Source organism: Ursus maritimus, unplaced genomic scaffold (assembly GCF_017311325.1).
Source record: "Ursus maritimus isolate PB19 unplaced genomic scaffold, ASM1731132v1 scaffold_9, whole genome shotgun sequence".
In the NCBI taxonomy this organism is placed as follows: Eukaryota; Metazoa; Chordata; class Mammalia; order Carnivora; family Ursidae; genus Ursus; species Ursus maritimus.
The window spans coordinates 43,544,684-43,571,346 of record NW_024427107.1 but is presented as its reverse complement, the minus strand read 5'-3'; the positions used below and the strand labels follow the sequence as shown (position 1 = coordinate 43,571,346).

Genomic DNA, 26,663 nt, shown 5'->3' with positions numbered 1-26,663 from the left:
CAAATCTAATCAAGTGATGTTAGTGTAACCCATAGGGTTATTCACACTGTAGTATAGCAATAGTAAAGAATATAAAGAAGTTATGGGGGCAGACCTTACTTTCCCTGAAACCACATAATTAGTTTTAGGTTTTGTTTTGTTTTGGTTTTCATGATCTAAGTTTTGTTTTTCATGATCTAAGTTTTGCTTTTCATGATCTAAGTTGTCTTTAAAACTTCTTAGATGAGTTGGTATGAGTTCTCAGGTTATGTCACCAAAGCCCCATTTGCTAATGTGTCTTTAGCATTTTTGTCCCCCCCAAAATTATAGCAACATATTATTTTTAATTTTCTAAATTCTCTACAGTGTTATATTGTGTGCTGAAGATTCTGATTTCCATAGCATTTTCCATCAGAGTCTCAAATAAGTTATCATATCCTTGTCAGTGTAAATTATGTTTGCATACGTGTTATACATATTCATTTTCATATATATTCATAAAGCTAGAAATTATGGACCTGTTTTCCTTACTTCTGAAAAGTGTGATGATATAACTCTAGGAAGCAAAGTTATTAAAAGATCTTTTGAAGGGAAGTAGAGAAAAGTGACAAAAAATATTTAAAATTTGATCTGTTTTTTAAAAAAGTCAGCATAAGGGCATGTCCCCAGAAGAACTCTCCGAACCTGTTTTCAGCAGATGGCATTGCTTTCACCCTCCCTCTCCCACTGCTCCCACTCACATCCCCCTGGGGCCTCCTCATTGGCCAGGGGAAGTCCAGGCTTCTGCATTGCAACCCAGGTCTTTCACACTCTGGCTCCAGAGTCAGATGGCTCTCTCCATCCTTGTATGTTGTGCTGTTATCCAGTGGGAATTATGAACGTTTGACAGTAGGTAAAAGCTTAGGGCTTATACGTTGTGCTTAGGGCTTTGCATACATGATCTCACTGACCCCTCACGAGGACCCTATAGAGTAGCATTGTTACTACCATTTTCCCCCAAGGAAACTGAGACTTGGCAAGGTGAAGCGACTCGTCAGCAAGTAAGCGGTGGAACCAGTCTACAGACCCAGGTTTGGCCCCCAAATCATATCATTACTCAGGAGCTGGTGACCTTGACATCCCTCTTGGGCAGGAATCTAACCCATCTATGAATCCTGTAGGAAAGGAGACCTGGATCATTGTAACAACACATAGGTTGCTGGGAACAAATCATATCAGAATAATATTTCCTTTTTTGGACAGCATTGCTAAGCTTCTAGGTCAGAGGAAGTGCTGGGTTTGGATATTGTGTTTTAGGATTTGGGGAAAGTATTTGGCAAAGTCTCTGAAGAGATCCTGTAGACACTGTGTATTATGAAGTAGCCGATAGTTCTGCTATGAGGGTTGAATGGTTATACCTAAATAGGCTTGTATCAGTCAGAGTTGATTGGAGGAAACAAACTGCTTTAGGTGTTTTAAACATAAAGAGATTTAAGTCAGAGATGTGAATATTAACAAAATCAGTGGAAAGGTTGGAGGAGAGGGCTGTGTAGACTAGGCCTTTAGGAATGACTCCTGCATCCCAGAAGTGACCCCATATGGGACCTACTACTACTGCTATTGTCAGGAAGGCAGTGAATCCAGAGGCTGCCATTGGCCTCTGGAGTTCAGTACTACAGGTTGAGCGCAGTGTCTTTCGCTCTTCAGGGCTGTGAACACTACCAGTGCTCCTGCCCCTGTGAGGCTGGTGACTGGATGCAGGCATGCTGCTCTGAGACCTTCACATCATGACCGCGCTTGCCGGAGGCTCATGGCCTCTGCCTCACTTCTTGCTTTCTCACTCATGAGAAAGTGCACTTACTCAGGATAAGGTGCAGGGAGTTCTGGGAAATGCAGTGTTTCGCTCTCCAGAGGCCACGCGGTGGTTGCTAAATTTCAGTCAGCCGTAGTGTTAAATCATAAATTGTCAACGAGAAGATTTCTCATTGATGCTACAGGGCTTAGGCCTCAGCCCTGGCTAGGCTCAACATTTTTTTACAGAAACTTGGATGAAGCTATAGAATGAAAGTCTGTTAGAATTGCAAATGACGTGAAGTGGAGCAAAATAAAAATACATTCTAAGACACGATCAGAATCTGCAGGGATTTCCACAGGCTGGAGCAGTGGGCTTGATTTACAAGATAAACCCTGCTCCTGGGTCCGTGTAACTAGCCTCACAAGTGTCCATCACAGCAGCAACCCCTCAGAGATGCTGGTTCTGCAGACTAGAGTAGGACCTGGGCATCTCTAAAAAATAAATTAAAAAATAAAAACAATAAAACTGTACAAGTATTTCTGAGGTGTGGCTAGGACTGATAACCATTTTTTAGAACGAGGAAATAAGCAGCTTTACTCGCTTTCAGGGCCTAGAATGAACCTGGAGTATTTAGGAAGGGTGAGACACTGTGGAGATAGTCAGCAGAGAGTGAGCCAGATGGTAAAGTAAAACGGAGGCCGTGTAGTATTAAGAATGGGTGGAAGAGGGCTCCTGGGTGTCTCAGTCCTTTAAGTGTCCAACTCTTGATCTCAGCTTAGGTCTTGATCTCAGGGTGGTGAGTTCGAGCCCTGTGTTTGGTTCTACATTGGGTGTGGAGTCTACTTTAAAAAAAAAAAAAAGAGCGGGTGGAGGAATAACTGGTCCTGTTTAGGTTTTACACTGTTTATTATTAACCTTTCATACTCTGTTTATCAATGATTAAATATTGGGTTAAGCAATTGTAGTTGAATACATATTTTTAAAAAGTCTTCTTTTCATACACCTATAATACATAGTGACTTTTAAAATATGTCAGTTTATTGTTTCATTTTGGACAATACATTCTTGTAATTTCACTTAATTTCTAAGAGAAAGAAAATTAGGTTCTGCTTTAGATTCTTAGGAGTTTATCCTGGAAATAGGTTCTAGATGGATTTTAAAAGGCTTTAGGAGAGATACCAAGAAGGGGAGACTGACCATTGGGTATTCCCGCTCCCTCATTCATCTAATGTCCCTAGATGAAATTGTGAGGGACCATTTGCTCTGAGCAACAACTTCCGTGTCCCATTCTTTGCTTAGTGACATCTTCTCTCCAAGCTCTGGTTCAGTTCCTTTCCTTTCTTCTTCCTCCCCAAACCTATTTTAGGAAAGTACCGGATATGTAGTTATAAAATGATTAATAGTGTTTTATGTTGATGAGTTTTTTTCCCCCCCAAATTACAGAGCTTTGTGCCAAAGGAATAAATTGCTAAGGATGGAATTTGATTGCCAAGAAACAATTAACCAGTGTAGCAGAGTGTGTAGGGGAAATCCCATTTCCACATCAGAGATCTTACCATTTTTTCATGAAAAACTGCTGTATGCATCTTTAACTGATTAGATTGATCATGACAATAAAGGTGACAGCAGTAAACTACAGCTCCTACTTGCAGCTGGGTGCAAATACCCATAATAATACTGGGCAGTTAGCAGTCCTTGGTTTTCCTTGACAGAGGTACAAAATGTCCAGCTAATGTGTGGCTACAGTGGTTTGGACTTTCCTGTGGGTACTGAATATGTTTTGCTCTTCTGTGTGCTCTTGGTCTGTGGAATGTTTAATGATGTGTGACCCAGCTTGGACCTGTCAGTGTAGATATTTTGGTCATAAGATACCTCTTTTACTAGCAAAAGCACAGACAAGTATGTAAATAGGAGTCTTCCTTATACAGATGAAAATCTGTCTTTCTTGTAAAGGCCTCTGAAGAAAGGGTTTCCATAGACACACAGTGGCCATTACAAGGGTCATTACTCACACAGGAAATCATCCCTTTATTTAACTAAAATCCCTGGGCTTCAATCTGTCTGCTTCCCTTTATTCTGCACTCATTGAAGATGGAAAACAGCTGGTCACTATTTTCTGTGGACGAACCCTTCATATACACTTGGATACTTATTAAATTATATCCTCAGACTTTTTCTGGCTGAACAATTTCAGTCCCTTTAACCTTTGTGCAGGTATTATTTTCTAAGCTTTTAATCTTTTTTATGAATAGCCTGTGGATCTTCTCAATGTTGTCTGTATCCTCCTTTGTTTTAAAGTATCTGATGAAGTTAAGAAAAAGCTGATGTCAGTAGCTTCTGTATTAACATCCTGGTTTTTATATGTATTCACCATACTCTTGGCAACAAATTAAAGGACAGATTTCCAAGATCATTAATCAGGTGGAACACCCACATCTTAAAATATTTTTAGAAGAGCAAATTAGGTAATATTCATAAATCCCTTTGATGTCAAAATATCTTATGCTAAAGTTGTGATTAATTGTTGTTTCATTCCCTATACTTAAGTGTCTTTGTCATAATCAGGTTAAGAAATTAAAAATTAAACAAATTACATTTTGTTAAAGTATTTTAGAAATTCCTTTCTATATTTAAATTTCCATGAAGGCATTTTACCTGTTTAGAAGACATGTGCAAATTAAGAAAGTTAATGACTAATTGTGGGTAGACTGGCATATTTGTTCAAGGTATTATAGTCACACAATTTAGTTTCCTTGCACATGTTCTGGGGAATGTGTGAAGGAGAAGGAAAACAATTTTTTCTTTAAAATTTCACATGCACAAAGGGATTGAGTGGTGATTATTTTATTCTTTATTGCTAAAGAATTTTTAGTTCCACAGCAAGTAGTTGAAAGAATTGGGGCCAAAACTGAGGAACGAGGTCATTTGAAACATTAAATTTATTATTAAAATAAAAAATATTTTTATAAGCTAGGGTCAGAATTCAGCTGCAACTGGAGAAATTGTTGTCAATTTAATGTGATTATTCTTTCTGTGTTTAAAAAAAGTATTTGCCATAGCAACCATAATCACGCAAGACAGAACTTACAACCTCGAGACTTTGTGCTTCACTTTTCTGTTGAAGGACTACCATTTCTTTTCTCCTTTTTTAAAAAATAAATTGTAAGTCAGAAACATCATCCTGTCTGTCCCACACTTGTGTGAACACGCAACTCCATGGAGACAACGTTGTGCGCCACGGGCATGTGTTCAGCAGTGTGTAGTTAAACATTACTAGGCAATTTCAGCTGCCCCCACCCCATAATTCTTTAGAAATTTTAAAAAGTTGGCTTTAAAATCTTCTTTACGTATAATAAAGATATGTTCTAAATATTAATAGTTTTAAATTAAACAGTGGAAAATATTGGAACTATAAGAACATACAATTGAATAAAAAATTATGTATCAGCATATCTTGTTATAAAGTCATCCAAAAAGAAAAATCTAATGGAATAGACCACCTTCTTTTATTTAAGTTGGCTTTTAGACTTTTGTTAACTCTCTGTGAGAATGTTTATTTCTAACTTAGGAACAGGTTAGGTTCCAGAATTTCGAGTGTGGAGCCCAACAGGCATTTTACCATAGGTTTATAGGCTAGCCTGTAAAAGACACTTAAAATTATGATGTATCTGAAATGCAGTGAAAATTAAACCACTGTGTAGAATAGTTGATTTCAAGTTTCAAATTGGGGTATTCCTGTTGTAAAACTGAAGATTGCTGCTCCTACCACTTCCTATGTCCTCCACTTGGGAATAGAAAAGTATCAGTTAGGGACTGAATTTGGTTGTATGTATGGGAAAACCCAAGTAATAGTGGTTTTAACAAAATAAGATTAATTTCTTTTCTCATTTAACAAGAAATCCAAAAACAGTTATCCTGCATTGATAAGAGTGATTTTGTGCTCTCATTAAAGATCCTCTCTGTGACACCATCTTGAGGTATTACTCTTCCCTTGTCCTCCTGCTAATAACTGCTAAAACTGCTAATAACAGAATAACTGCTAAATCTTCAGCCATCAAGTCTTCATTCCAGGCAGGAGGAAGGAGCAAGAAGAAATAGGGTGGGATAGAACCCATATCAAGAAAATAGAGCTTTGCCAATTCAGGGGTCTTTTCTGCTTCCATACAAATTTTAGAATTGTTTGTTCCAGCTCTTTGAAAATGTTGAAAAAGAAAAAGCTGGGGGCATCACGTTGCCTGATTTCAAGCTATATTACAAAGCTGTGATCACCAAGACAGCATGGTACTGGGACAAAAACAGACACATAGATCAATGGAACAGAATAGATAGCTCAGATATGGACCATCAACTGTGTGGTCAACTAATCTTCGACAAAGCAGGAAAAAATATCCAATTGAAAAAAGACAATCTCTTCAATAAATGGTGCTGGGAAAATTGGACAGCTATATACAGAAGAATGAAACTTGCCCATTCTCTTACACTATACACAAAGATAAACTCTAAATGGATGAAAGACCTCGATGTGAGACAGGAATCCATCAAAATCCTAGAGGAGAACATAGGCAGTAACCTCTTCGACATCAGCCACAGCAACTTCTTTCAAGACATGTCTTCAAAGGCAAGGGAACAAAAGCAAAAATGAACTTTTGGGACTTCATCAAAATAAAAGGCTTCTGCACAGCAAAGGAAACTGTCAACAAAACAAAGAGGTAACCCACGGAATGGAAGAAGATATTTGCAAATGACATTACAGATAAAGGGCTGGTATCTAAGATCTCTAAAGAACTGCTCAAACTCAACACCCAGAAAAAAAAAATAAGTCAAAAAACGGGCAGAAGACATGAACAGACACTTCTCCAAAGGAGACATACAAATGGTGGCTAATAGACACATGAAAAAATGTTCAACATCATTAGCCATCAGGGAAATTCAAATCAAAACCACATTGAGATACCACCTTACACCGGTTAGAATGGCAAAAACTAACAAGGCAAGAAACAACAAATGCTGGAGAGGATGTGGAGAAAGGGGAACCCTCTTACACTGTTGGTGGGAATGCAAGTTGGTACAGCCACTTTGGAAAACAGTGTGGAGGTCCCTCAAGACATTAAAAATAGAGCTACTCTGTGACCCAGCAATTGCACTACTGGGTATTTACCCCAAAGATACAGATGTAGTGAAGAGAAGGGGCACATGCACCCCAATGTTCATAGCAGCAATGCCCACAATAGCCAAAGTGTAGAAGGAGCCGGATGCCCTTCAACAGACAAATGAATAAAGAAAATGCGGTCCATATATACAGTGGAATATTACTCAGCCATCAGAAAGGATGAATACCCACCATTTGCATTAACATGGGTGGAACTGGAGGGGATTATGCTAAGTGAAATAAGTCAGGCAGAGATACAATTATCATATGGTTTCACTTATATGTAGGACATAAGGAATAGCATGAGGGACATTAGGAGAAGGAAGGGAAAAATGAAGGGGGGGAAATCAGAGGGGGAGATGAACCATGAAAGACTATAGACTCCGGTAAACAAAGTGAGGGTTTCAGAGGGGAGGGTGGTGGGGGCATGGGTTAGCCCGGTGGTAGGTATTAAGGAGGGCACGTATTGCAATGAGCAGTGGGTGTTATACACAAACAATGTATCATGGAACACTATACCAAAAGGTAATGAAGTACTGTATGGTGACTAACATAGCATAATAAAAAAAAAGAAAAGAAAAGAAAACCCCATGGATAAATTACTCCCAGACATTCACAACAACTCAACAATGAGAAAAAAAGTGGGTTTTGTTTCTGCATCTGATGAAGTTATACTGATCATGATGATAATTCAGGATTAGTTTTAATCACGTTTTAAAGTCTAATGATTAAATCAGCCTCACAACTTACCTTTATAACAAAAAAGTAATAATAAGAATTGATAAAGATGTTTTGAGAATACAAAAAATATAGTCACAATGACAAGGACATAGTATGCAGGAAAGCACCGAATGACCAGTTTTGGAAGAGACTGAATGACTAAATAATGCCGGCTACAATTCTACCTTTTAAGGGTTAGTGAAAAGCTACTGTTTCACACAGTGGAAAAATACCACTTATGAAAGGGGTAGAGCATGAATTTCAACCTGGACAAACACTAGGAGAACACACTGAAATGAAGACTATATTTGCTGTCACTCTACCATTTAGAGATTCAGTTTCTTCTTTATAAAACAGGGGGTGGGACTTGGTTGGCGCTCCTCAGTGGTCATATGAGGCATCAGAATCATCTGGGGAGGGGCACTGGGCTGGCTCAGTCGGTAAAGCATGTGACTCGATGTTGGGGTTGTGGGTTCAAGCCCCATGTTGGGTGCAGAGATTACTTAAAAATAAAATCTTTGGGGGCACCTGGGTGGCTTGGCCCTTAAGCGTCTGCCTTCGGCTCAGGTCATGATCCCAGGGTCCTGCTCAGTGGTCCTGCTTCTCCCTGTCACACTCCCCTTGCTTGTGTTCCCTCTCTCACTGTCTCTCTCTGTCAAATAAATAAAAATCTTTAAAAGTAAAATAAAATAAAATCTTTAGAAACAGTGCTGTCCAATCACAAGGAGTAATTTAGATATGTAGTTTAAAATTTTCTACCATTTACTTTAAAAAATAAAAAAATATGTAATTTCATTAGCCTAATATATCAAAAATATAATTTCAACATGTAACCAATATAAAAATTATTAACGAAACATTTTATATTCTAAGAAAAAAGAAAATAGAGCTTTCCCAGAAACCTCTTCTTTTGTGTCATTGGCCAGAATTGTGTTACCTGGCCATTCCTCTCCTCAAAGAAGGGAGGATTTATAGATACTTGGTAGGTAGATTTTTCACTTTGAGACACTAGGACACTATTGCTGGTTCATATGTCTTGGGATCGAAGCTCCTGATTAAGACACAGTTAGAACCAGCACAGGACTGTTGGGATTTAAGTGTAGATTCCCAGAATGAAATTTCTTAGTGGTTTTTTTCTTTTGGACTGTCTATTCCCTTTTTATCGTCACTACTCATTTCTGACCATGCTTTCACTCTTCTGACTCAGTGCAGACATGAAGACTGTCTGGCTTTATCCTTTTTCTTTACTCTGCCTCTCTAAAGGACGTGCCTACCCAGCCCATCTTACTTTTTGTTGTGAAGGTTTTTATAAGAGACTAAAGTTTTCCCCCACTTTATTCTCTGTATTGGAAAAGCAACTTCAGAGATTTTATTTTTCTCCTCCCCTTTCCTGTGCATGTTGCTGCTCTTAAAATATAGGCCATTTTAGAATAGCCACTCTATAAATATTAGTTTCCAATAAGGAAAGATTAATCTTGTATTTACTCAGATACAGCGGTCTGAATTTAAGAGTCACCGGTATATCAAAAGATCCCTGACTGTTTTAGTGCAGCACCAGGACACTGGTAAAGATTCTGGGATGAGGAGTTTCGTACCTGTAGTTGAGGAGAAAACAAGGAAGGCCGACTAGAGTCTGTGGTGAAGCCAGTGTTGACTGGAGGGAAAAAGGTGACGAATAGTGTGAGCCTGGTGGGGGCAGCTGAGAGGAGCAGGCATCAGGGAGTGCTGTTTTCCTTAGTCGATTCATGGTGTCATAATATGTTTTTGTTTTGTTTTGTTTTTTTCTCACAGCACCTCCGTATACGAAATTTAGTTTTAAAAAAATGTTATCTAGAAGTTTGCTTCAATCCAACAGTCTCTATGTTTGTCAAATGCAGTTAGTAATTGTGATCTTCCTGGCTTTCTTACGTTCCCAGGAATTAGTTCCCAATGAAACCATTTGTACTCTCTCTGATTCTGATTTTACTATATAAACTATAATAACCCTCTCTTGTACCAGATGTCAAAGTTTTGAGATCTTTGTGCATGTAACCCATCCTAAGACTAGCTGGTTAAAATAAGAATTTACAACACAAATAAATAATCCTGTTACAAAATTACTCTTAAAAGAAAAAAAAAGAATATTGAGCAAAGAAAGGTTTTATTTGAAGGAGTATCTTTCTTCCCTCAATCATTTGATTTACTCAGTTATTTTATAGAAAATTTATTGAGCTACACTTGTAATATTTTATTTTTTATTCTCATAAAAAGGGCACAGGTGGAGAATAATTGAGGTTAAATTCCTGGATTTATTTTGGAATAAAAGGTTGCCATAGGAACCAAATTTCAATTCTGAAGATTGAAAAAGATGTCTTATAATGATGAGGCCCAGACATGAATTGAAGGTTCTTAAAATCTGTTGAAAATGTTAATGGAATGTATGTCCCATCCAGATGTCAGTAATTTAACCTTGTCAGATTAACCAATTTCTTTTTGTAACAGTAGGAGATTTAAAGGAAGAAAGTTGAAGAAAAAATATCATAAACACAAAATCTTTATGTAACGTGTATTGATCATTAAAATATGCCTTTTCTCCTACATTTTGTTCATTTTTAACATACCACTAAAGTCTGCTCTGACAGGGAATCTAAAGGCAGCTTTGGTTGTTATCTCGATACATTGTCCCTAAGGAGTTCTTTTTTCTTGGATTTTGTATTTGAGATATGAGAGTGTTCTAAGTCCTGAAGTTTACTATGAATATTGATGTTTTACACTATCCTAATTTTGATGGAATGCCTCAGTATCTTTTCAGAGGGTACCATTTGGGTCCCAGATGTTTTGTCACACTTATTTTCAACCCTTCTAAAGCCTGAGCAGCTCTAATTGGAAGATGAGTCTTTAGATAAACAGTCTTTTCTTTTTTTCCACTAATACACGCATATTCTGAATATAAGATTCCTTCTGACTTTACTGGGACAGGTGCTTCTAAAAATTGTTGTAGTCACAGTAATTTCTCAAATTTATTATTACCAATACACAGTTACTAGTAATGAAATACTAGCAGCCTCTATTAATTCAAAAGTAACGATGTTGAAAAGCCACATACCATCTCATTACCTCTTCCTCATGCCATCAATGTGGAACATCTGGGTGGATAATCAAAAACACCTATTGATGATCGTAGTTATCTTACTTGTGAAATTATTTGGGTGAAGGATTTGGATTCCCACATTAGGGAATAGTTTAATGAAAAGGTAAACTCAAAAACATATATAAAAGACATAATTCATAGGCTGAAAATAAAAAATAAACATTACTTTTACTAATAATTATTCTTGTTTGCTTACATTGTATCATAATGACTCACTTGATCAGGGATTAAGTTCAACCATTGGAACACCCGTGAGAAAATGAAAAAGGTCTCTGCATAGGTATTAAAAAATAAGATCACTTGCAGATAAACATCTGCAGATGTATAGAGAAAACTTGGTTAACTTAAAAGAATTAGTTACCTTAAAAACATATAATCAGCAGGGTCTCGAGATATTTGTACAACCCATGTTCATTGCAGCATTATTCACAATAGTCAAAAGATGGAAGCAACTCAGGTGTTCATTGGCCATGAATGGATAAACAAAATGTGACATATACATGAAATGGAGTATTATTTAGCTTAAAAAGGAAGGGAATTCTAACATATGTTACAACATGGATGAACCTGAAGGACATTGAGCTTTAGAACTTAGCTTTGGCTTTAGAACTGCTAGGTTTGAGGCAACAATAACTCACCTCAGATGGAGGAATCCAATTGTAAGAGGCAGTAAAGTCAGAGGATAGAACTTAGAAACGAGCTTTAGAAATAAAAATTGGTTTTCTGACTTAAAAAATTATGGCAGAACTCTAGAAATAGAAGCAAGGTCTGGGCTGAAGTGAGAGTTAGGAGTCAGATATAAATATGTTAGGCGAAATTATGGGAGTCCAGGACGAGGTGGAATCAGCTAGAAAGACTAGAAGGAAGACATATAAGACAAACCTGGGTAAGTCTTTATAACTTCCTTAGTTTGTAGTGGTGCACAATGACAATACCAGTGCAGCCTTACATATTTACAACCAAACACTCAGGTTTTAAAATTTTACTTCATTTGACAAATTTCAAATATACTTGAAATGATTTTTAATAAAATTATGATAAAGATTCTTGCCAAAATTCTGAAGTGTTTCTACAATCTAAGAATATTATAGATCTCTGCCTAATCATTAGTTGAATTCTTATGTGGCCTGGCTATTTTTGTTTTTTCATTATTTCATTTTACTTTGTTCTTCATTAAATTGACAATGTTGGCCTTGAGTCTGACCAGTGTAAATGTATTATATTGCTGAATTAAAAAAAAAAAAACTTCATACTTCAGTAAGAGCCATACTTTCTTAAATATAAGAATTTATACCCTCCCTATGTTCTTTGTTTACCTAAGGAAACGCAACTTCACCACAAGTACAAAGACCGTCTTTCATGGACTACTTTGATAAACAGGACTTCAAGAATAAGAGTCATGAAAATTGTAATCAGAACATGCATGAACCTTTCCCTATGTCCAAAAATGTTTTTCCTGATAACTGGAAAGTTCCTCAAGATGGAGACTTTGACTTTGTAAGTACATTCAATTCTTCCATTTGTGTTTCATCCTTCTTCATTTTACCATCACCCTGAGAAGCACAGTTTGTGTGTCTTTATTAAATTTAGACTGTGTATTAATATTCAGCATATAGCTATATATGTGGGTATGGGAACTGTGAAACTATAGTTTGCTCGTAGATGGGCGCTTGCAGAGAAATGTAAATAATTGCTTATATCAGAGCCCAAATTTAGAGAAATGTTTAGGACTCTTATTAAAATGACAATTATGTCAGAAATGTTTCTCAGTAATGCAAATATGAAATACTCTGTCAGTAAATTCAGTTTCCAAAATAAATGATGCAAAGGTATTTATGACATAGAGTTTGAGACATTTGCCTCAACTTCGAAAGTTAATTGAATTAGTTTCTACTTGAGTAAGTGTTAATTCCCCTTGGTTTGTCAGAAATAATAGTCCTATTGTGTATCTAGTTAGCATATAAATTTCAATATAAAACTGTGCCTTATTGTTTCTTTGTTATATTTTCTCTTTATTTCTTCTGCCCGGCTCCTTATTATTCATTTCCTTTAAAGAGTGTGTACAATATAGGTAAATAGTTCTGAAGCAACTATTTCCACATCTTGAGAGAGTAAATTCTCAAAATGAGTTCTTTAATGTAGTAGAAGTTTTTTATGAAGTAAATTTTTACTTTAGCATGTTTTAAATAATGTTACTTTTACATATTGTTCTGATTTTTTCCAGATAAAATAACTACAATCCTATATGGCGATACATATTAATAAATACATTTATTTATAAGTAAATAGAATTTTAGATGTATATGTGTCTTAAAAATTTTTAAGTAATAATAAGCCATTTTGCTTCATCAACATGCCTCTAAATGCTTTGGGATTGTTAATATTTTTAATGTTAAGTACTTTTCTCCTAAATATTGTGATTATTTGTGTTTTTAAATAATCAGATAATAAACTTTCAAAGTCTGTCCCCAGTATAGCTAGTACGAATTGCTAGCAAACATTAGCAATGGCACAAGTTTGCCTGAAAACATTAATTGTAACATCTATTTATTTTTGTTTTTTCAATTTTGAAGTTAGGTATTAGAAAATAAAATCTGTATTTCTGTACTGGTAAGATTTCATTTTAAGCCATCTACTTCTTAAAAAGTCATAAATTATTTAGAATGCTGACATTCAAGCTTTAAATCATTCATGAACATGATGAATTATGTAAAAGTGTTTAGCATCAAAGAACTCTGTCTTGTCTCAGTTGGAATAAATCTTAATAGCCTCTGGGAAACAGTTTGAAATGAGCTACAAAGTAATGAATAAGTTATCTTGATTAAGAAAGAGCAAATAAAATGATTTAATTCTGTTTCAGTTAGTCTTTGCTACCACCCCCAAAACTTAGTGGCTTAAAATAGCAACTCTTTTATTTGTTCACAATTTTTGTACCCACAAGCGTTGTGACTAAGTTCAGCTGAGTGGTTCTTCTGCTGGTCTCACCCGGGGTCTCTCAGGTGGCTGTAATCATCTGACAGCTTGCCTGGATCTGAATGATTGCTCTAAAATTACCCACTCTTGTGTCTGGCAGTGGTGCCCACACTAGGCTAGGCCATATGATGCCATCAAGCAAGCCCGGCACTTTTATGTGGTGGTAGTAGCCTACCAAGAGGGTGGCAGCAGAAGTGGTAAGGCCTCTTAGACCTATGCCTAGAACCTGCACGGTGTCCATTAATAATAGCATCAAAAAGAATGAATACTTGGGAATAATCTTAACCAAGGAGGTGAAAGACTTATACACTGAAAACTACAAAGCGTTGCTTAAAGAAATTAGACACCGATACATAGAATGATATTTCATGTTCATGGATTACAAGATTTAATAATGTTAAGTTGTCAGTATTGTCCAAAGCAATCTACAGATTTAGTGTTATCTCTGTCAAAATCCCAGTGACTTTTTTTTTTTTTTAGCAGAAATAGAAAAATCTATCCTAAAATTCATATGGAATTTCAAGGGACTCAAATAGTCAAAACAATCTTGAAAAGGATTTCTCCTTGGAGGTCTCATACTTACTTGATTTCAAAACTTACTACAAAGCAACAGTAATCAAAACAAGACAGACATATAAACCAATGGAGTAGAACAGAGAGCCCAGAAATAAACTGTCCCATTTATAGTGAAATGATTTTGACAAGGGTACCAGGACCATTCAGTGGGGAAAGGACAGCCTTGTCAACAAAGGATGCTAAGAAAACTGGATAGCCACATGCAGAAGAATGAGGTGGGGACCCTTACCTTACATCATGCACAAAAATTAACTCAAAATGAATCAAAGATCCAAACATAAGAACTAAAACTATAAAACCCTTAGAAGAAAATATAAGAGAATCTTTATGACATTGGATTTGGCAATGATTTCTTGGGTATGATCCCAAAAGCACAGGGAACAACAACAAAAAATAGATAAACTAGGCTAATTAAGATGTTTGTGCACCTAGGAACACTGTCAATAGAGTGAAAAGGCAAACCATGGAATGGGAGAAAACATTTGCAAATCACATATCTGACAAGGGGTTAACATTCAGGATATATAAAGAACTACTACAACTCAACAGCAAAAAAACAACCAAGTTAAAAAATGAATGAAGGACTCAAATATTTTACCAAAGAAGTTACACAAGTGGCCGACAAACAAATAAAAAGACACTCAATATTGCTAATCATTAGGAAAATGCAAATAAAACCACAGTGAGATACCACTTCACACTCAAGGTGGAATGTTAAAGAGAGAGTGAACAAGTCTTGGTGAGAATATGGAGAAAGTGGAGTCCTTCCTTACGTACGGGAGGTGGGAATGTAAAATGTTTCACCTGCTGTGGAAAACAATATGGCATTCCTCAAAAAAATTCAACATAGAATTACCATGTAATCCAGCAATTTTGCTTCTGAGTATATACTCAAAAGAAGTGAAAGCAGGGACTTGAACAGAGATTTGTGCATTGTTCGTAGCAACATTATTCATGATAGTCAAAAGGTAGAAGCAAACATTCTACTAGAAATTGTCATAATTAAAATTCAACAAATATTAGAATATTGAATTTAGGAAATTGGAGGTCATTTGTGATCTTGGTAAGGACCATTTCAGTACCCCGCTTTTTAAATTTTCACACACAGCTTTTGACATACAGCTTTCCACTGTTCCTTTTAGGCTCATTCTGGTTTTGTGAATTAGAGCATTGAGTTTCCAGTGGCCAGTTCCTATAAGTAAACTTTTGGTAACATTGTCAGCCATCATAGGTTTTGGAGTCCTTCTATCTGAAAACTCCAAAATTTGTTAGAAAACATTAAACTAATTCAAAAAATGTTCTACTCTCTGCTTTGGATTGTGCTGGACATTATAGGTAAATAAATTTATAAAGTTAAGATATAAGTTAATTCCAACGCAGAGCAATAATTTAAATATCCTGTGGTTTTGCATAAGCAGGGACTTAGTAAAGGCTGGAGTATTATGTGAAATCATATCGTGGAAGGGGACTATAAGCTTTGAAAGATGGGTAGCAGAAGGAGGGAAGGCAGGCGCTACAAAGAATGATGTGTGTAGTAAAACATTTAGAGGTAGGAAACCACAAGGTGTATTGGATGAAAATGAAATTGGGCCTTTCAAGTTCATATCGAATGATATGATAAATGAAGTGGGAAGGTAGGTCTGGCTCAGATGGTCGAAGCCTTGATTGTAAAGTCTGAATTTTTATTTCCTGAACAGTAGAAAACCACTGAAGGTTTTTAAGTTGGAGAGTGACATGATGAAAGTGTTTTAGAATATTAATCTCGATTGTAGCATGCAGGATTGATTGATAGGAAAAGACTAGAGGTAAGGGAAATCAGATACGTGAAGCAGGCTTTGAAATAAGATGGTAATAAAGTAGAAAAGAAACAACAAAAACAGGAGTAAGTGTAGGAGACATTAGAAAAGATTAAAAAACAGAAATAGCTGTCTTACTAGATGAAAGAATGTGCTTTTGGTTAAGGTGAGGAACTGGAGAGTAGAAGGTGAAAGTTAAAAAAAGAGAGAGAAAAAAGAAAAATGCCCTCACAGTAGGAAAGAGGCTTTAAGAGGTGGATCCAGTTTTTGCAGAATTATTTCTTTTCTGATATATTCAGGGCATGTAGCCTTAACAGGTTCTTACTTCTCCAGCATTTATGCACCTGTCAGCTGGAGCTGCTCGACCCTCTCATCACTTTGAGGAAAGTGGAAAATGCTGTCACAGCTACTGAGGGGAATGTAAATGGGTATAAAGAGGAAATGAATAAAGGAAGGATTACCAGGGGATGAATAAAGAATTGCCAAGAGTCTGGTGAGTGCGGTAGAAGACAAAGAGTGTGTGAGAGGGGCTAAAGGAGTAGGAAGAGAGGAAGCAAAGGCAGAACAAAGCGGAAGGGGTTTGATGGAATTCTTTGCTTACAAAGTTAAGCAGATTCAAAGCAAAGACAGATTTCCACTTAAAACACCAGCTGGTAATGATAAGGGAAATCTGGTCTTATTCATCTCATCATATATTAGATATAGAATGTTAAAAAATGTGACTCATCAAAATACAAAGTGTGCTAAGGTTTATGTGTTTATCTTTTCTCTTTATGATGTGTCTCAAGGCTACCTTCCAAAAGAACTGGAGTTTTATGTGGTTCCTATGTCTATTAAGTAGAAGTTGCTTAAAACAACCTGAAGTTGTTTTGACCATATTTCCAGCACGTAGAAGGCTTATCCTTTTGCACTGAGGAAAATAGGTTTCAAGAAAGAAAAATCAAAGTGAGCACTTCATTGTCTTTCGTAGTATTCAGGGAAGATTCCTAAAGGACAAAACCTATTCAGAAAGGTACTTGCTAGACAGATGCGCAGAGTAGATAAGAAGCATTATTTATCTTAAAGCCTATATGCAATGGGATTTGTATATTTTCTGTAAGCATTTGTCTTTTGTTTTTTCTGTGAACTGTTTGTTTCATGTCAGTGTTCCTGGGTGTAAGGAGATGATGGGAGTATTAATTTATGATTTCACCAGTTTGGAGGTAATAAAAAGAAAGGATAAAATATATTTGGGCTAATTGAACCAGTTATTTTAACTCTCCTAAAAAACATTCTGTTTATAAAGGGTGTGCCTATGAAGATTCCTAAAACAAATGTAAAAGGCAAATCTGTTTATTATAGCACTAGTCTGATGTTTCAGTTTTTGTTAGAATTATTTCCAAACAGCCTTAGCATCCAGATTGTTTAGTGTTAAACAGAGAGCGTGTAGATCATGTTTTGCAGAAATTACAGTATCATACTTAAATAGATATATTTTGGGTAACGTAAAGATTTTGGAATAAGAACAAAAACTTTAAAAGCCATCTGTTAACCTACTCTATTGGTTCCATTTTTTAAAAACGAAAAAAATTGGATTGACAATAATTACTAGTATAAGAGGGATTAGGTAAATCAGCCATTTTTTGGTCTTTGACTCAAACTGAAATGTAAGTTAACCTTTCTTGATTACGATGATTCTTAAATATTTATTCAATTTGCGTTGTTCTTTTGAGCTAATGGACACAAAAATCATCCAGAGCAGCACTGGAGAAAAAGTCTCAATTAATGGTAGCAGAAGGGGGGAAAAAAGTCCTCCCCTCCAAGTATAAATTTGCCTCAGACTTTCATAAGTGTTTTCACACTGATTCCTGGATTGGCAAGTCTGTATGGGTCTAGGGAAACAAATAAGCAAACACACACCTCACTGCTGCACAACACAGAAAGCAGCAAGGCCAGACCCACCACGTGCATTTTAGGAATCGTCCCTTGTTCTGGAGAAATGTTTCTTTCTCAGGATCTTTTCACCCTCCTACTACAGCAGCAGCAGTTAGGCGGGGTAAACAAGGGGAGAGAATGATGGAGTGCAAGCACCCATCTATGCAGACCCGTGTAGTGACGCCGGCCCTTTGGAAAGCCGTCAGGGACACAGGCCCTGCTGAGAGCCCGGAGGTAAAGACTGAAGCCAGCGACATCACCAGTTTTTACCAGAGTAGTAGCCTGGTATCATCTGCTTTATTTTTTTAAAGAGATGGTAGCTGAAAGTTTCCCTCGTAATGGACTCCTTAGTCAAAGAACTTCTTGTTCTCTTCAGTCCCTAGTTGTGTGGACGGAGGAAACCACTTCAGTTGAATGAAGTATTTAAGCATATTGTCATCCATTAGCTTTGCATTAATTAAGTGATTATTGTCAAGTATTTCCAGATGTTTGCAAAAGTATTAACAAAGTATGAAGAGATAACTGTAGATATTACAGATTTATTTCTTCTGGGATAAAGAAGAAATAAACACAGACTCTCAAGTGTTTTAGTGGATAGCCCTGGATAAGAGTTTATGATTACAGGTGTACATGTGGCCTGAGCTTGAGTGTATGTGGCACATTGTGCTTTCACTACGCACTCCTTCCTTGTAGAGCCAACAGGAAATTAAAATTAATGAGAAGCCTGCACTTTAAAATACTTGCAGAATTCTTGACTATTTCAGTCCTTTGCCAGCTCACGAAATCTGTGCTGGCAATCGTGTCCAACAGATGGTGTGGCGTGTGCAGAGTTCTATCATGTGATTGTCTAGGTCCCTGTAGAATTTTTATACGATTTTGACTATCAGTATCCTGAGACATTTAAGACAGTCATAACCTTTGTTATGAAAGGAGAGTGGCCTTCTTGAAAGATAGGTGTTTATATACAGGTAGGAATAAAATGGTAATAGTTACCCAGCAATTAAACTGAATTTAGTTGATTCTGTAGTAGCTAAAGTCAACAAAAACTATTAGTGTCTCTGAACTGCTACATTGGTTCCTCAGTATAATTTAATCCATTTGGCCACCTCAGGTAGAATGAGCGTTTTGCTCTCTCATTCCCAAATATGCTGTTTAAAACTTCCATAATTTCAGAAAATGTTATTTAGTGGTTGTATCTGGGCAAGGTCTACTGGAACATTAAGCTAATTCTGCTTATTTAGATAATTAATACCTTAAGTTAAAACTGATTATATCACCATTTCTTTCACAAAGTGAGCAGGCCTGTACTTATTGGATTAATTAAGATAGAAAGCGCAGGTGCACTGTGTGGTTTCTTGTCATCATGTTGGAATTTATTAAGATGTTTAAAGCACATGGCAAAAAGAGAAATGGCTTACCAAGAAGAGTTCTAACAAGCATAAACTTTCCTAATGGTAATTTGTTCTTTTTTAAATGTCATTTATTTAGAAGATTGTGTTGAAAAATTGGCTACTTTACATTTTAAAACAAAGATATTATACTCCAAGCATATGTTATGGCTAATCTTGATGGCTGAGGAAGTTGTTTTGACTGTGTGGGCTTTCTGTTCATAACCTCATTTTGAATGTTTGGTCAATAAGCAATGGGGACTGTTGGGATCATTACATCAAAAGAGATGTTAAGAACTAATCGTGGCATTTAGGATCAAAGAGTGAACAATATAATTTGTCACCTTTTAATTTAAGACTGATGTCCCATAGTGTTTACTTCTTAAATAAACCATTAGATTTCAAGTAAGTTGTTAGTCGGACTAACTGAGGTTACTAGTAATACATATATCAGGTTGTGTTTGATAATAAAAGAGAGGTTTTTTACTTTAACTGACTTAAATGAAATTTCTTTAAATCTAAAATTATTTTTGTACTTTCATACTTAATTCAGATTTTCAGAATGTGTACATGGTATCTTAGTGTCAGAACCCTTTACATAAGTAGCTTTCATCATACTTCCCGACATAATCTTTCACAGTTAAAAGTACACTGTTCTTTTTGGGCTTATTAGATTTGCTGGCCTAGTTAAACTAATAATGACACCATTCTTTCCCATCCTGATGTTAGGTTGGCAACGTTTCCCTATAGTACTTCTCACTCATTAAAATAGAAAAGTTTCATGAGGTTGGATTCAGTATGTTAGAAGACTTTCCAGTAAATAATAGGTTTTGTTTTCTTTTGTTAATTCAAAACCTAGTTGTCTCTATTTAAAACCAAACTAGTTTTGGTTCATAATTTTATCTGTCAATAGCAGAAAAATCTTCTTGCCATAAATATAGACAGAACTTGAGATAAATGAAAGAGGGTATCAAACTAATATATAGTAGCAGATAAAAGAATTTTGGAAAACAGATATCTTAATTTCATTAATTTATTTTGAAGAGACATTTTTCATGGTTCTTAATAAAGGACCTATTTTTTCTTTATGAATTAAGTAATAGTGCATGTTTAATTTGGTACACAGTATGCAGTATAATTAAAGTTGTTGTTAATTATTCAGGTGTCTTACAAAAGGCCCAGTAACCTGGGTTAGAGTATCAAGTTGTAATTCTACAAGGCCTTCAGTTTAGTTAACTTTCTTTATTAATGTAAGAAAGCATGAAGCTACATAATAAAGTTACAAATGTATAAATATATGAAGAGCTAATAATCAGCCATGCTTTTTCAGTAACTAGTCAAATGAAATGAGTAGTCAGTTGTGAATTATTGTTGCTAATGGAAGAAAGATCTAAAACAGCTAATCATTTTAGTGATTATATTCTTTGATGAAAAGAAATTTACTGTCTCATTAGAACTTCGGTGATGGTACAAAATTCCTGAAATTGGCTTTCTTTTGATTTTAAACATTCAATCATTCTTGCCTTGTCTCTGAACAATGAAAGCTTTCTCTTAGCATATCTATATAAGGCACAATAGAAACAAAATGCAGGTAAGTGCCCCCCTTGAGTTGCAGAAATCAGTTAATTACAGCTAATATCTATAAGCAAACTCTATTTTTCCATTTTCCTTTATTATAGTATTATAGGTAGAGTCTTGCAGAAAAATATTTTTAAATAACTGAGTTAAGAAACTTAGGTCATTGCTGAACCCTCAGCTGTCTAGGTGTCAGCATTTAATAGCAGCTCTTTAGATATGGTAGAAATTCACCATTTTTGTTGTTGTTTTTTAAGTTTTTATTTAAATTCTAGTTAACATACAGTGTAATATTAGTTTCAGATGCACAAGATAGTGATTCAACGCTTCCATACAACACCCAGGGCTCATCACAACAAGTGCACTCCTTAATCCCCATCACCTGTTTCACCCATCCCCCCACCCCACTCCCCCTGGTAACCATCAGTTTGTTCTCCATAGTTAAGAGTCTGTTTCTTGGTTTGCTTCTCTCTTTTTTCCCCCTTTGCCCATTTGTTTTATTTCTTAAATTCCACATGTGAGTGAAGTCATACCATATTTGTCTTTTCTGACTAGCTTATTTCACTTAGCATTATACTCTCTAGCTCCTTCCATGTTGTTGCAAATGGCAAGATTTCGTTCTTTTTGATGGATGAGTAATATTCCATCATGTATATACACCCCAGCTGCATTATCCATGCATCAGTTGATAGACACTGGGGCAGTTTCCATAATTTGACTATTATAGGTAATGCTGCTATAAACATGAGGGTGCATATATCCTTTTGAATTAGTATTTTTGTATCCTTTGGGTAAATACTTAGTAGTACAATTGCTGGATCGTAGGGTAGTTCTATCTTTAACTTTTTGAGGAACCTCCATACTGTCTTCAGAGTGGCTGCACCAGTTTGCATTCCCACCAAAAGTATAAGAGGGTTCTCCTTTCTCCACATCCTCACCAACACCTATTATTTCTTGTGTTGTTGATTTTAGCTATTCTGACAGGTGTGAGGTAATATCTCATTGTAGTTTTGATTTGCATTTCCCTGATGATAAGTGAACATCTTTTCATGTGTCCGTTGGACATCTGTAGGACTTCTTTGCAAAAATGTCTGTTGATATCTTCTGCCCATTTTTTAATTGGATTATTGGGTTTTTGGGTGTTGAATTTGTATATTTTGGATTCTAATTCTTTATCAGATATGTCATTTGCAGATATCTTCTCCCATTCTTAGGTTGCATTTTAGTTTTGTTGATTGTTCCTTCGCTGTGCAGAAGCTTTTTATTTTGATGAAGTTCCAGTAGTTTATTTTTGCTTTTGTTTCTCTTGTCTCAGGAGACATATCTAGAAAGAAGTTGCTACAGCCAGTGTCAGAGAAGTTACTGCCTGTGTTCTCTTCTAGGATTTTTATGATTTCAGGTCTCATGTTTAGGTCTTTCATCCATTTTGAATTTATTTTTGTGTATGGTATAAGAAAGTGATCCAGTTTCATTCTTTTGCAATTGTCTGTCCAGTTTTCCCAACACCATTTGTTGAAGAGACTGTATTTTCCCATTGGTATTCTTTCCTTTGTTGTCGAAGATTAATTGACCATATAGTTGTGGATTTATTCTGGATTTTCTGTTCTGTTCTATTGATCTGTGTGTCTATTTTTGTGCCAGTACCATACTGTTTCATAATATAACTTTGTAATATAACTTCAATTCCAGAATTGTGATCCCTCTGGCTTTGCTTTTCTTTTTCAAGGTTACTTTGGGTATTCAGGGTCTCTTGTGGTTACATACAAATTTTAGGATTTTGTTCTAGCTCTGTGAAAAACGCTGTTGGTATTTTGATAGGGATTGTATTAAATGTGTAGATTGTTTGGGGTAATACAGACATTTTAACAGTATTCATTCTTCAATCTATGAGCATAGAGTGTCTTTCCATTTTTTTTGGTGCTATCTTGAGTTTCTTTCATCAGAGTTTTATAGTTTTCAGGGTAGGTCTTTTACCTTTTTTGGTTAGGTTTATTCCTAGGTATCTTATCGTTTGGGGTAAAATTGTAAATGGGATCGATTGCTTAATTTCTCTTTCTGCTACTTCATTTGTTGGTGTACCGAAATGCAACAGATTTTTTTAGATTGATTTTGTATCCTGTGACTTTACTGAATTTGTTTATCAGTTCTAACAATTTTTTGGTGGAATCTTTCAGGTTTTTTATATATAGTATCATGTCATCTGCAAGTAGTAAAGTTTTACTTCTTCCTTGCTGATTTAAATGCCTTTATATCTTTTTGCTGTCTGATTGCTGTGGTTAGCCTTTCAAAATAACAGTGGTGAGAGTGGATATCCCTGTCTTTTGTTGTCATTTTTTTAAAGCATTTTCCAGAACTTAGTCAACCTGTGAGCTTCTTTCTGAATTTTATAAGTTGCTCTCATCGGTGAGAATTTCTTCCTTCCTTAGAATCATTTATACTTTTTTCCTCTTGACTCCATATTAAAACTATCAAACTTTCATTCTTTTGGATACTATGCCCCATTTTGCTCTAATTCATGATAGGATCTACATTAACTTTAATAAAACTTCAGCATCTGACATTGTTTTTCTAAATACCAGTTCTTTAAGTTCAAAGTGGTATGCACAGTTGGTTGGCATGTATAATTTCACTGCTCAGAATTTTTCTGTCCTTTCGCTCCTAGCTAATAAACTAGGTATTACTAAAAATAGTAGCCAATATATATTGAGAGTTTACTATGTGCTGAGTATATTTCAAGGTACTTTCTTGACATTGATCCTTTGCAGAAGGTATTATTGTAATCCCCCACACACACACTTTTTTTTTTACAATTGAGGAAACTAAAGGACAAATTAATTAGTTCAGTGGCCAAAGTCACATAGCTTCTAGGTGGCAGAGCCAAAATTTGAACTCAGGAAATATGACTTTAGAGTTTGCTCAGTACTACTTAACAATTATAGTGTTACTAAGCCTTTGTAAAGACATTAGTTTGTGTCCTAAGATAAAGTCATTAATCAAGGAAAGGAGAGGATAGTTTAATCATGGCACCGAACCAAACTGGATAGAAGCACAACTGAAGACCGTTAGAATAAAATAGGTGTTCCGGACTTGGGGTGGACAGAGGTATAGGGTCCAGAATGAATTGCCTTTGCCAGCAAAACAGAAGGATTTCTGTACACTTCAGCTGGGCCAGAGAACAGTCCTAATGGAGATAATGCCTACTGAACAGAGTATTATTGGGTATAATGCAGGAATGAGCTAGGTTACAAAGACCTTAACAGCAAGCTGAGGCTGCTTCTAGCATGTATTTAACCGTAATCCTGTGAGCTATGGATAGCCGGTACAGAATTGTTATCAGGAAAGTAACTCTTACCAAACTTTTTTTTTTTTTTTTTTTTTGTCAAAGTGAAGCAGGGGGAGTGGCAGGCAGAGAGGGAAGCAGGGTTCTGGGATCATGACCTGAGCTGAAGGCAGATGCTCAACTGACTGAGCCACCCAGGCGTCTCTTACCAAATTTGTATGAACCACACAAGACCCTGAATAGCCAAAGTGATCTTGAGAACAGAAGAAGCTGGAGGTATCAACAATTCTAGATTTCAAGATACAGTACAAAGCTGTAGTAATCAAAACAGTATGATACTGGCATAGTACATAGATGCATAGATCAATGGAACAGAATAGGAAGCCCAGAAATAAACCCATGCTTATATGTTCAATTATGACAAAGAAGGCAAGAATATGCACAGGGAAAAGACAGTCTCTTCAATAAATGGTGCTGGAGAGACTGAACATCCACATGCACAACGATGAAACTTCCTTACACCAGACGAAACAATAGGCTCAAAATGGCTGTAGACCTAAATGTGAGGCCTGAAACCTTAAAACTAGAAGAAATTGTAGCAATAATTTCTTTGACATTGGTTACAGAAACATTTTTCTAGATATGTTTCCTCTGGCAAGGAAACAAAAGCAAAATTAAACTATTGGGACTACACCAAAATAAGAAGTGTTTTCACAGCAAAGGAAACCATCACCAAAACAACAAGGCAGCCTTACTGAAAGGGAGAAGATATTTGCAAGTGATATATCTGATAAGGGCTTAATTTCCAAAATATATAGAGAACTTAATACAAAAAGACAAAAATACCAAAAACACATTTGGACAGTGGCTGTCTTCAAGCTAGGGAGTACTTGTCCCTCATCTTCCTCTTTGCTATGAGTGTCAGTGGTCAGGGACACTCAGCATTCTTTTATAAAAATAAATATTACTGACTGGATAAATACATTTTAGAGCATTTCATGTTTCTATCTCTACAGAAATGTTTTAGTTTGTTCCTTCATTTGTCATTTATGCAGTGAACATTTTTTGGTCCTTACCACATGCCAAGCGCGATATATTCATAATTTAAATGAGTTGGTGCCTTGCAGAAGCCCCCAGGTCACTGATGGAAATAGACATATAAGCACTTAATTTCACCCAGAGATAAGTTGGCCAGACCCACCGATCTGAAAAATGACCGTAGTGGAATCAATAGGCTCAAAAATTTAAAAAGGTAAAATGTGAAATATTAAATGAAACTACTTTTGACTGAACAGTCATGTTTGACTGACATTCAGAATTCATGCTAAGATTACAGAAATTCTCATAGCCTTGGATACATAAGACCATGCAATCACATGGACCAGACTAATAATTCTTATAAATTATAAATATCAGTATAAATATAGATTATAAATACTTAAAGTTTTTTCCAGAGAAATTTAAATAAGATAATTGGTAATGTCTATTTTTACCTACTTTTTGCTAAAGAATTTTTAGCTTCAGGGAACCTGGGTGGCTCAGTCGGTTGGGCCTCTGACTCTTGATCTCAGCTCAGGTTTTATTCTTAGGGTCGTGAGTTCAAGCCGCATGTTGGGCTCCACGCTGGGTGTGGAGCCTACTTAAAAAAAAAAGAAGAAAAGAAATTTTTAGCTTCATGCTAATATTAAGTGGGTACTGTGCACCTGTGACACATATTTGTGTATCTGTTTAGTTCTGGTTTCTGCCATCTGAATCCTATGAGACTTCAAAAATTATATTCATTTCGTATCTCCAAGATAATACTTTATAATTTGTCTGTTTACTCTATAAACATTGAGTCTGAAAGTTTAACTGAAAATAAACAGAATTTGTGCAAAAGAGCTTAAAAAATTCAGGCCAAACATCTCATCTCCATTTATGGTTATTATTTTGAAAGATTAGAAAAAAATCACATCCATTTGAAAAGCTAAAGGCTATTTTTAAATGTGATACATACGGAATTTTTATCCCAGTTTCTGTTTCATAACTAAAACATTAAAAAGCAGTATCATGTTTATCAGTTTTGCTGTTGGTAATAATTTAATGCGTATACTCTAATTTAAATGAATATACCTCTGATGTCACCTTTATTTTATAAATTTAGGAAAAACTTGTTTTATATTAATACTTAATATGAAAAAATAAAACCAGCTTCGAACAGCTGGGAAAGTACTTCTAAAACATTGGAACATTTCTTATTCAGGCTTTGTGTTCTATGTTCAGATACATAATATATTTCCAGGGGAAAGTGGATTATATTTATGTGCCCCTATATTTCCCTGGATCATTGTTAGGAAGTTATTATTTAAATTCATGATAAATTCTAAAAAGAAATGCTAACAGTCTAAGAGAAGGCGTTCAAGAAACATA

General features: G+C 35.8%; 1 protein-coding gene across 2 annotated transcripts in view; it reads left to right on the top strand.

Moving 5' to 3' along the window:
- The window catches only part of STK3 (serine/threonine kinase 3), a 262,422-nt gene that overhangs the window by 184,217 nt on the left and 51,542 nt on the right, over positions 1–26,663 (top strand). For both annotated transcript variants that reach the window (XM_040625657.1, XM_040625656.1), the window contains one exon: positions 12,074–12,249. In XM_040625657.1, the coding sequence (XP_040481591.1) occupies positions 12,074–12,249 (176 nt within the window). The remainder of the gene's footprint in view (positions 1–12,073; positions 12,250–26,663) is intronic.